Consider the following 12,550-nt stretch of genomic DNA (forward strand, 5'->3'; position numbering starts at 1 on the left):
AAATACACAGAAATGCAGAGGTCTTGATAAACTGGTACTAAAACCCCAAGTATTTTAATAGTTCTTTATCAGACGCTTGAAACAATGCATATATTTACTAATGTCTCTCTCTATTAACAGTCTCCAAATAAGAACATATCAATTCTCTTACATTGAACTAAACCTGCATTATCTCAAACATCTTACTGAATAAAGTGCTTTTATGACTTGATACTAGAGGCTAGATCGCAATGTCATTTCAAGACATCTCATGATTTTGGTCACATTCTTTAGTTTGCCTCTCAACGTCCTTAACCATCTGCTTCTTGCCAAATGCATCTCCCGTCATTCTCCTTTTTCACGGAAGCGCACTTACACCATTCATGCTGGCTCCCTTTGGTTTGGCTTTTCGCCTGAGCTGTAGCTGGGCCCGTTCTTCCAATTTTGTTATGCCTTTCTCTGCCCCTGTCACTTTCTCATACCGAAATTGTACTTATCCGTCAAGGCCCAGCTCCGATTGCACCTGCTCTGTGCATTTTCCGCATCTTCCCCCTCAGAAGCCCACTCTCCTATCCGTTCTCTCCTAGCACAAGATCACAGGTCTGTTTCTGCAATGACCACTTTCTATCTTTGGTTGTGGCTCTCACATTCATGTTGCTGTTGGAAGCCGAGCCTGTGTTTTTGCCATGGTAGCCTTCTCAAAAGCTTATCCTGGAACTACGCTGAAGCAATATTTAATGAAATAATAAAATCAATAATTCTTTCCCCTATCCACACAACTCAAACATCCGAATGATTTAGCAGATATTTTACACACAGCTGTGTGCACTATGCAAATCATAATCTCTCATTACCAACACCACTTGATGTAGGAGGGTTATTATTTTCTTTCTCCATGTTTTGTCAAGGAAACTTGGGGCAATGGAATTTCCTTTTGTGTAGCTTTAAAAACAGAAATGCAACTTTAATCTGTCATATTGTAGAGAAAAATGTGATAACTCAATTAGATGTTTTCTTTTCTCAATCCCTCCAAAACCAGTTTAATTGAAAGGAATATTTAATGATAACACACTATAAACACGGGAGTGCATACTTTTGTGAATTTTTTTAAAAAGCTCATAACAGAACTTTGATATTTTATATATGCATTTAAATTGGAATGACAATGAGAAATAATATGTATAGTCATATTCCACGGGAGAACAAGAGGGAGGTCTTACAGACATTCCAAATCTGGACATACAGACAACGGGTGAACTCTGGTTTATATTTCCATATAATAATATTTAAAAACAGTGTTATTTTAAAATAACATTAAAACATTAAAACTAAATATGACTTTCCATAGACTTATGATTCCTAATTAATAATTTAAAACTATTCTACCTTTGCTTTATTCTTTTAGAGTTTCAGAGATCATGCACCTGTTATGTTTGAATATATCATATGCCTGTGTGTTGCACATGAGGAATGTTTCTTTTATGAGGAATTGAGGTTTACTTAATAATAAAATGCATTTTGGAAGCCTACTTTTTTGTGTCCACTTTCTTTTTTGACTCCTTTTTGTACTATCAAGTAGCAACTAGGAGAAAGAATGTATCTCATAAATATATGATGGAATAAGCCCACTCCTGTAGAGAGGGTTCCTGTACCCCAGAGGAATAAATCCTTGAGTGTTAAATCATTTCCATACTCGATTACTGAGGGGCCATTTCAAGTAAATACATTTTACCTTCCGTGAGGCAATTCAATCTGTTTTAAATTATTTTTTGACCTCTTCACTTTCTGCAGATGCTAGATGGTTAGACACCATTTTGTTTTATTACTCTACTGTGGCTAACCTTAATTAAACCTGGTAGTATCTTTTTGACTGCACATCTGTCTTCAAATTAGTTTTCTCTGTTGGTTTTTTCCCTTTCAACTATAGTTAAAAACACAGAACTATCACTGTACCTACCACACGATGGCAGCACTGGGCTCACAGTCCGAGGATCAGAATTGTAGACTTGACTTTCTAAAATTGTGGAACCATGGAAATTAAAAGGTAATGAGGCCTCTAGAGATAGTCCGCTCCAGAACCATCATTTTGCCTATAGAAAAACTAAGCCCTGGAAAGATGAAGTGATTTGTTCCGTGTCACACACTAATCAATGAGAGAAAGAAAAGAAAACTAAAAAGTACTAATCCACTTTTCTGTCTCATCCAATTGTCTCAAAGTGAGACTGTGAGGTCTCTGCCTACCTCCAAATTCCAGGCTTGGGATGCAGGACACGGCCTTGTTGCCTGTGATGTTCTATCACTGGTTTAAATCCTTGGTCCAGCTCAAAGATATATCCAACTATTTTAGGAGTAATTTATAATGTTGTAGTCTATAATTTCCCAAAGTACTTGGTTGATATAGTATTCATATTATCTTCATAGATCAAAATTAAATCAGTCATTAATTATTTTATTTCAATAGCTTAATGATGGAACAGAAATAACTGGCTATTTTAGATATTACGTATTTATAGTATATTATGTATTTATAGCATATATATATACACTATATAGTATATATATGTATACACACACACATATATATATATATATATACATATATATATATATATATGCACACACTATATGTATGCTATATGTGTATACATATACACATTTTTTTCTTTTGGTAGCTTTAACTTTAACTTAGCTGGACATTACTTTGGTGACCTTTTCTACCTTTTTCCCCACTATCTTTCACTCTATCTCTCTATCTCTTTTTACTGCTATTGTTTTTCTGGTTGTTATTTTTACTAATGAGATTTTGCAGTTTTATCTGATTTGTTGATTTGCTTTGGATGTGAACCTGAAAAGGTCAGATTCTAAGGTCCATTGTTACCAGCATTATTTGGTAGGTTTTCCCTTGAATTAGGTCCAATCACATTTTTTATGTTCCCTATGACAGTTTAGGGGTATTAAAATGAAAAGGGACTTTAGAAATTTAATATTTTTTTAATATTACTTCAGGATATTCATTATCTGATTTGGAAAAATTTTAAAGAAGTCAGCCAAAAAAAAAAAAATGGCATAGGTAGTTTCAATAGCCTCTTGTAAGAGTTTCCACATACTTCCAAATTACAAGTTTTTACAAATGAAAGTATTGAAAACAGCTCAGATTTCTATGTCATTTCTTTAAAATGGCACATTACTGGTGAATATACATATATATATATACATATATAATCTCACAAAGTTATAACAAACCATGAAAAGTGGAATGTTGCAGTGTCTTTTTTTCCTTATAAAAATTAAACTATATCCCTTAAGATATTCCATATTCACATTGTAGCTTCTTTCAGAGAGGAAGGAGGTGTGATGCCTCTTCTTTGCTACAACCCAGGAAAAGTAGTAAAGATTAGTCACATTCACACACTTCCTTCTCCATCCACATCGGCCTTAGGACTGAATTTCCAAGATGTTTCAATAATCAATTCAATCTGTTTTTATCTAATGCTATCAGTAATTTGCAGGTATTTCCCATACTCACTAATTATACATTCTCTAGCTTTGTAGATAATGGGATTAATGATCACTTCCGGGAATAGAATAATAATACATAACTTTAGTATTAGAGGTGTTTGGAAGTGAGAGTAAAATTAAACTAATAACATAGTGGAGAGGATTTTTTTCTTACATGTGATGGCTCAGTATGCTATAGCTCTTATATTTTCGTTAGAATGTTGCCTTTTAAGTGCATCTCCCTTTTTTAAGGTTTATGGTTCAGAACGAGTTTTCAAAGAAGTAAATAAAATATTTAAATATTCAATATTTAAGTATACTAAATAAACTGATACTAACATTTTAATATTTAAAATACCTAAAATGAATACAATTTAAGTGGAAACCAAGATTTCCTAGTAACTAATAGAAAAAAAATCTGATTAAGATATTATCATAAATGAAAATTTTAAAAATTCATTTTATATTTAATAGATTTAGGCTATAATTCTAGCTGCCTTCAAAGAGATAGAATCAACAAAGAATTTAAGTACCAAGTTTTGGTTTTGTGCTAAAATATGCTAACATAATTGTTACAACACAATAAAGATTTTTATCTTTAAAGATTAATAGGAGGGAGAATCATATTTGGAAACAAATGCATGATCTGAATTAAGTTCTCAAGAGCAATTCTTAATTTTTCAATATTCATTTAATTCTACTTTGAACAACAGGTATTCTCTCTCTTGCAGTTTGCTTGCAACACATGCAGGACTGTTTGAGTGGGAAGTAATTTAAAAATAATCAGTTTTGAAAAATGTTCTTACATAATCCTGAAATTGCTAACTTAGATCAAGAACGTGTAGATAACATGTTCTCCTTAAATGGTATCCAAGTGGTTTGATTTATATAAACATTTTGCCCAAAGCAGATTGATTTATATGATTAACATTATAACAAACACAGACTATTATTTTTCATATCATTCAAATGTAGTCAGTGGCCACAGAATAAAGAGCAGTTTGGACAATTATTTGATCAATGCATGTCCCATCATATGGGACCTCACCTCTCCAGTTAATCTCAATAATCTCTCTACTTTCTCCAAACAGATCATTTTCAAATACTTTCTGTCCTCCTATAGGTGGTTTTTTCCCAGGGGACTGGAAAGATTACTACTGAGAATCAGAGCCAGGACAAATAAAAATATAATTAGCTATATTTCCAGATATTTCTAAACATGAGGATGTTTGATTGCATATGAACTTAAGACAATGACCATGCATTTTTTCTTTTTCAATATCAGCAGAGCAAAACTTACACTTTTCCCATGCTTCCTAATTCTTCTCAGATATCTAATTGGTTATTCAATAAATATTACTAGGATGGGAGATTACCAGGAATGGTTATTTTCATCTGTCTTGTTCACTGCAGGGTCACTAACTCTTTGGAGAGGTTCTGGAACATAATATTCATTCAAAAAATGTATATATAAATATGAATAAATGATGAGCAACTAAGATATGTAATTAAGATAATATTGTCTATAAATGATAAATATTTTCAGAATTCCCTTTTAGCTTCAATTAGTTAAAAACATTAAATTATTACTTGAAAATTAAAAATCAAGAATTAGGGAAGAGGTCAAAAAACTTAATTTTTTCTCAAATTTGAATCAGAGTGTTGATCTTCCGTTTTTCTTATACCAACAAAATTAATTTGTACTATATGAGACCAGTAATATACATACTACAACAGAAGATACAAGGAAACTATTTATAACAATTGTTTTTCCAATAAGCTTTACCTTTAAAATAGGGACACAGATAAAACTTATCCTATCTTTATAATACTTCCTGTCTACTTTAGGTTGGGGGCAGTTTGATTAAAGCTGATTAGGCAATTTACCAGTCAAATTTTGAAAGTAGGCAGTAATAAATATGGACATACATTCATAATTTGACCTAAATCAAACCCAAGAAAATAGTTTAAATATTAAATGAAGAAATGTCATTTGTCAATCTTAATAATTATAAATTGACATTAGGTGAGAAAGGAAAGAAGGGATTCTGGAATACAATATAAGAGAAAAAAGCCTAGAAAATTTAGAGACAAATATGACAATTAGATCTTGGAAGAACCCTCCACTGTCTTTGGCTACTGGAAAGATTGAGCATTCATATAGATCAGTGGCTCTTAAACATTTTGATCTCAACCGCTTTACATTCTTAAAAAATATTGAATTCCCCAAAGAATTTATTTTATGTGAGTTATATCTATCAATATTTATCATATTCAAAACGAAGAAAAATTCAGGATAAGCAATTGATAAGCACATATTCCATTAGCCTTCAAAGCAATGATGTCATAACATCTCATGTAAATGCAGGAAAACCCCACTGTACATGAGCGAATGAGAGGGAAAAAAGCAAATAACACTTAGTATTCTTGTATTTGACCTTGTAAACCCTTAAAGGGCCTCTGGGACACACATTGAGAATTACTACTCACCTAGATTTACCATAATAGAAATGAAGTATTAAATGAGAAGAACCCAATTAGCATCAGCTTTTTTGGACAGTCATCTTAAACCACTATATACATGATGATTATTTTATCGCGCCTTTCATTTTTTATTTTATGCTTGTAGTAAAAAATATCAAGCTGTTAGGCTTTCTTAGAAAGATTTCTTATTATTGATATTATTCTTATTAACCTCTCTAGCTTTGGAACTTGTTCTATCCAGACTTTATAACTTTACAAAGTAGAAGGTCTGATTTAAAAATTATATGTATCCAAAAACTATGTGGGTCTGTTCTACTCTTGCGTTAAAAAACTACTTTGCAGAAACCCACAATAAATAACAATATTTCGCAGGCATAAAATAACACACGTTCTTCCAAAAAAGGGGTTTTCTCTACATGAAGTCTTTAATTTGCTGGTACCTCAATAGTTGGATGAAGCCAAAATAGTGATTCAATAGTTACTTACTTTATGAAATGTCATCAGCAATGACAATGCTCTGTAACAAACTAAAAGTATATAATAGATCCATATAGAAAGAAGTTTCAATTATATAGTATAAAAAATCCACTTTTTATACCTTTTTATATAGATTCCAATTCATTTTATATAGTTAGGTAAAATTATAATGTGACCTATAGAACTTCAAATACTGTGGTTTTCAGTTTAAAATGTGTTCGGGAGGAGAAGTGGACTTTGTTCCTGTACTCTTTTAAAAACAAATATAGCAGAAATTTTAGTCCAGTTTTGCTTATAAGTTTAAAAAAAGGGTCCGATGCTCCTTCTATCAAGAATTTTCTTCTTAAAAATTTATGTTTTTGATCTGTAATATCAATATTTTGATTAGATACTGTTCAAATTATCAATTTCATTATTAGCCTTCAGTATCTCCATGGAAATCTTTAGTTATCTTATAGTATCTTAAAATACATTGAGTTATAATGCTATGATTGTCTACATTATTGCTATTCATATATCTAAAAAATTCAAGACCTCGATCAAAATTCTGCATTTCTGATACAACATGTTTTCATTTAAAATCAGTAAATTTTTTTTTGGCTCCTCAATGATTAATTGTATATTTATACATTCAACATAGTAATAAAATAAAAAGAAAAACGATATTTTCAGAGTCTGGCTCAGTATACATGAAGATTCCTTTCATCCTATCTCACTAACTAAGCCCCCCTCTGCCCACCCCCCATTATCTTGCACAATGCAGAATGGGTGAAATATCATGGTTTTACATCATGTAGTACATGCAGATGAAAAGTGGAAAAAATCAAGTAATTCATGGATAGATATCTGGAGTTAGGCAATACTGTTAAGTAGCCAGATGGTGCCTTCGACATTCCTCTGCCTCTCCTTAGGTAGTGTTTCCCCCAGTTCCATGATCCCGCCTACCCAGGTGAACACATTTCAAGCCCCATGCTCATATTGTGCCCTCTGTCCAGGGTCCCGCACTGTGTTCCCCATCAGCCTTCTCATGCTCCATGCTTCTCATTTCTTTCCTCCATCAGCATTTACTTGCCTGTCTCATTTCCTCAGGGTCCTGCTCCCTGGTGGTAATTTGATAAAGTAACTTTTTTGAAAATAATTTCTTCAAGCCCAAATAATTTGCATTAAAAAAATAAAGTTGAACTCTGTTAAAGCTATGTCATAAACAGCATCGAAGGGACTTTGGCATGTTAAAATTAGATCATGTCTTCATAGTCACATCCAATTATACAGGCCCATAGCTAGATCGTTTGACTAAGGTGCAGCCATCTTGAAGCCAAGTCAGATACTTAGGTAGGCCAGCTGGTCTTTTATTCATGTCAGATGAAATGAACATATAAATCCCCAGTGTGAACCAGACATGTGGATGGCTTGGTGCAGACCCACAGCTACTACTGGAAAAGAACAAAAGTACCCATGATGATAGATCGGTAGATTCACCTTTGTGAATAAACTTCCATAGACGAGAGACAGTGTCACATGGTCAGAGCTATACATTTACTCTCTGTGACTTTGCATATATAGCAGAGATATTCCGGGCAATAAATGTTAAATGACTAAAGAAAGATTTGAAAATGCTTAATCATTCTAAGAAAATATGGAAACTCTTAAAAAAAAAAAAACCAACAAGTTTAGAGGAGCATTTTGATCTTCACAGACAACAAAGAAAACCCTCACCCCCAGAAAAACAAGCAGAGAACTTTGAAAGCTGAAATTATCCAACTTGAGTCCATCGGATTTTGTTGGATGTTTGCTGTGTTCAGATCATTACAGTTTCAATTTTCTTTTCATTTTAAACTACCCAAAGTTTTATTTAAGTTTGTGTTTTTACATGAACACATTGGAATGAGGAATGAAAATCTGTTTTTATTAACCTCTTACATACGTGACAGAAGACTTCACCTCCAAATTTCTCTTCTGATTTCTCCTTTACTTCCTTTTGAACCCTGTCCTTCCCAGAAACAGAGAATGCTAAATTCTTTCTGACCAAAAGTGACCATCTACTTCTGGTCAGAAAAGAATGGGACACAGATTAGCTACTGCCCTTTGTCACCAACAGTACCCTCTACTCCCGGTGCCCGCCCCGCTTCCCAGCCCGGCCACCCCCTACCACTTGCCCAAGAGAGCAGCTCCCACAGAGTGATGGCCTAGCAGGGGTTCACCACGACAACCTGCGGATATGAAACACTTCTTTGACAGGTGCTGAAAATGAGTCTTATTGACAGTGGAGTTTCCAGCAGTGGTCTGTGGAAGTGGCTTCAGGCTTTTCTCCTACAACTCGGCCCCTCCAGGGAATGCTTAATCGTAATTCCCTCACACACCTATTCAATGGTTCCTCTGCTCCCCTCGCCTCTCCCACCAGTTCCAATGGCTCTTATCTCATTTCCCAGGGTGGACGGACATTTCTCCTCAGCCTCTACTACTGTTCCTCATTTTAAAATTCACGTAAAATCTTAGTACCAAACAAGAATAGCTCAGGAATTTCAAAATGCACTTCAAATGTAAAATAGTGGATGTCAACTAAGTTAATTTTTAAGGTTTAAAGAATGCTTCAATTAGTTTCAGTTTGAGCATGGTTTGAAAAAACAAACAACTATTTTTTAAACTCTCCTCTCTGGTTGCCGTCACCTTCTGAAATGACGGAGCCTTGTTCCGCCAAAGCGACTGGCTTGGGAAAACACCATTTCCAGGGCCTTCTAAATACAAAAAGAGTTGTTTAGGCATCAGGATTATCTGGCACAATCTGTCTAATCTTTCTCTTCAGGGTTCCTAGGAGGCAACTAAACCCCGGAGGGAGACAGAAAGTTCTTTCTGGCTCACTCCATAATTCTTGTTTGACCCATATTTTATGCTACTTCAGGCAGAAATCTGCTGAGAAGTTCACAAAAAAGTACTTGAAAGGCTCTTTAGGGACAATATCGTCAGCCTCGATAGAAATGACTACAGATGTACACACAGTCTCTACAGACTCTGTTATTGCCACACTGGGATCGTGCACGAGAGGGTTTTATTGCCTCGGTTTGTGGCAGCTTAATTTTCAGCCTTCAGAAAAAAGGATCATGTAAGGAAAGCAAGTCTAAATTGTATTCTGCCATCATTTCTAGCAACCTCTAATCATTTGTAAGAACTTAAGTGATAAATAACAAGTATGTAAATGACATTTGTTTTTACTGAAATCAGAAGAGTCTGATTTCAGAGGAGACAACGTCTTTAAGAAGCAAAGGTTTAGGCCTAGAAACGGGGGTCATGCTGCCGATTCTAGAAATTTCTGTGTATTCTATCCATCATCCCGGCTCTCTCTGATTGCTCACTCAGAACACAGGGATAGGAATATCTGCCATGAATGCCTCATCTACTAGGTGTGATAAAATAAGAAAATGGGTGACAGAACACTCAGTACAATGTGAAGAACCGTTCAAATGAAGAAGGGCATTATCATCAGAATGCAGATGGGACTGTATGAACTCCATCGCGAGGTTTGAAATGGAAGGCCTTTATCTAAACACTTAAAATTAATAATAATACTTACTTATGTAGTTAGTGAATGGGAACTTGTTGTCTCTTTGTATGTTTACATCTCATACCAATTTTTCTATGCTTTAAACTAATTCTATGGCATTTTATATAAATTTAATCCTATATCATGTTTACTCCTAATTGTTTGGCAAAATGCGTGGCTGAATTATAGTCTTAGTACATTTATAGTAGCAGGGAAATAATTATGTTCTAGAAAAATGGCATTTTATCCTCAGTACCAAATTAAGCAAGAAAGCAAGCTATGTTATCTTGATTATTTCAATAGAGAACGGCCTCAGGATTCAGTCACAGCACCTTAAATGGATCAGAATATCCATTAGAGCATTATGCAAAGAAAGGGAATTAAAAATGTTTTGCTACAAATTTTAAGAACCGCATCTAGAAAAAAATCAGACAAAATATTATATAATACTGAAATCATGATAATATAAATAATTTTGATGATATAATACAAATAAATAGAGGGAAATAGGGAAGCATTTCACTACTATGACATCATTATGGAACACTTGAAGTAAGAAAGTAAGCAGCTGTACGAAACCAACTGAACTTATTTGATGGAAGAAAAGGTAAGAGGCAGGATTTTAAGCACTTTTTGAAAGTACCAGTAAGCTAAGTAGAAAAGGGAATCCGTGCATAGGGGATAATTACCTGGCTAATTCAGAAAACATCACCATGCTTTATGCCACGTACATCTTCCACTGCCCCTAAATATCTGATTCGTTGGGACAAGAACGTATTAAAAATTGTAGTTTTTGGAGAATAAAGAGAAATACAATAGGAAAGACTAAGGCTTGATTTTAATTTGGGGATACATAGAGAATCATAAAATCAAGTATTTTAGGCCTGGAAGGGACTTATGGGGGCACCACTACCCTATTTTTTTAAAACCTTTTTTTTTTATAAATGCTTTTGAATTAAATATGAAGGTAATTTTATAATCACCCTCATTTGAGTCCTGCCACTGGTGGTGACACTCTTTCTTGGGGAAAACTCCAGGAGTGCTGGGGTCTACTTAGGGATAGATACAGACTTGCTTTCCTTTCTGAACACAGCTACGGAATCAAGTTTAGACACACCTCCACAGCCAGGGCTCAGGGGATTTGTCCTCCTCTATCCAGGAACCTGAGAAGACTGTGGAGTAGATCAGATGTGGGAGCCAGAAACAATGCAAGTACCGCATAGAAGAGCCCAACCCCATTACTTACTCACACATGTTTATGTACACTCGGTGCTTTCATTTGGTAATAATCTTCCATCTAGCTAATGATGTTTCCACATAAAGCTTTGTTCCGCTCCGCAAATGTTCTATCATTAGAAGTCTCGCTAGCAATGGGACAGTAACTAGCAATACTCTATTGCAAGGAATCAAATGAGAAAGCAAAAACTGACACACTCATTTTAAGCTGCATCATATAACAATGGCTCAGAACCCAGTAGTTTATGAATGAAATAAAGATACTTTATTTATTACACAGGCACTTGGATATTCACATGCCCAACACATCTGATACACTTAACAACTATGGAAACATGAGTGGAAAATGTCTGTTTGTAGGATCAAGAGAGAACTTTCACCATGTAAAGGTGAATGAGTGCATTAACAATTTTTCCCTTACTTTCCTCTAAGAATTTCCAAAATCCACTGAAGTTTTAAAAAGTTACACTTGAAATAATATGCAACAAAAACTGATCTACATTCCAACTGGTATGCTAATTCGAATTTTGAGCAGTTTAAACTTTTATCACAATGCAACATATTTATAGTCATGCTTGAACAGATTAGGTTAGTAGCATGCATTCCATTCTGCAATATGAATATTGTTAATCTATTTCCCAACAGAAGTCAAAAGATGCCCGGTGCATAGAAAAATACAAATCACTGTAGTCAATATATTATGGGACTGATATTTGGGACTTACACAGTGAGGATGAAGTCCTGAAATGCCATGCCCACAAAAGCACATTAAAAAGTGGATAAACAGATTTTATCAGACAATCTCTAAAAATTAAAAGACGAGGGCTTTAAATGTGGGGGATGTTCTTGCTGTGTGCTTTGCATAGCGCCTTTCTGCTCACCTCCTTCTGGCTTGACGGGTCCATCAGACACCACCTTCCTGAGGGCTAGCTGGCTTTGGTCTTGGTTGCCATTGGCTGGTGGAGGCAGATTATCAGACTGAGTTCTTTGAATGGGGAGGACGCCTGCTATGCTGTGTCTGTGCTCCTTCCTGGCATGATTAGACTGACCGCTTTTATATGCTGCTGTGGCGGTGTGGGTGAAATGGAAACCCAGAGCATGTATCCTCAGATGGAACCAGCTTCAACGTTACTCATGCAAACAGAAGTGATCTTTCGCTCGATCTCAAGAAGTTGTGTTTTCAAATGCCCGGATGACACCACATGCACTGCACTAGAGGGGGTTAAAACTGGCTGTTTCTCTGAAAATGAAGACTTTGGGACATGGGGATCACATCGATCTCTCTCCGTGATCCAGCTAATGCTGCTCGGAAGTAAAAGGGCAACTCCGTTTGTAAAA

General features: G+C 35.0%; 1 protein-coding gene across 1 annotated transcript in view; it reads right to left on the reverse strand.

Annotated features, from left to right (window-relative positions):
- PCLO (piccolo presynaptic cytomatrix protein) overlaps positions 1-12,550 on the reverse strand; it is a 372,284-nt gene that overhangs the window by 43,017 nt on the left and 316,717 nt on the right. The window contains exon 20 of the mRNA XM_026504655.4: positions 12,094-12,276. Within this exon, the coding sequence (XP_026360440.3) occupies positions 12,094-12,276 (183 nt within the window). The remainder of the gene's footprint in view (positions 1-12,093; positions 12,277-12,550) is intronic.

Source organism: Ursus arctos, unplaced genomic scaffold, assembly GCF_023065955.2.
Source record: "Ursus arctos isolate Adak ecotype North America unplaced genomic scaffold, UrsArc2.0 scaffold_3, whole genome shotgun sequence".
Classification (NCBI taxonomy): domain Eukaryota; kingdom Metazoa; phylum Chordata; class Mammalia; order Carnivora; family Ursidae; genus Ursus; species Ursus arctos.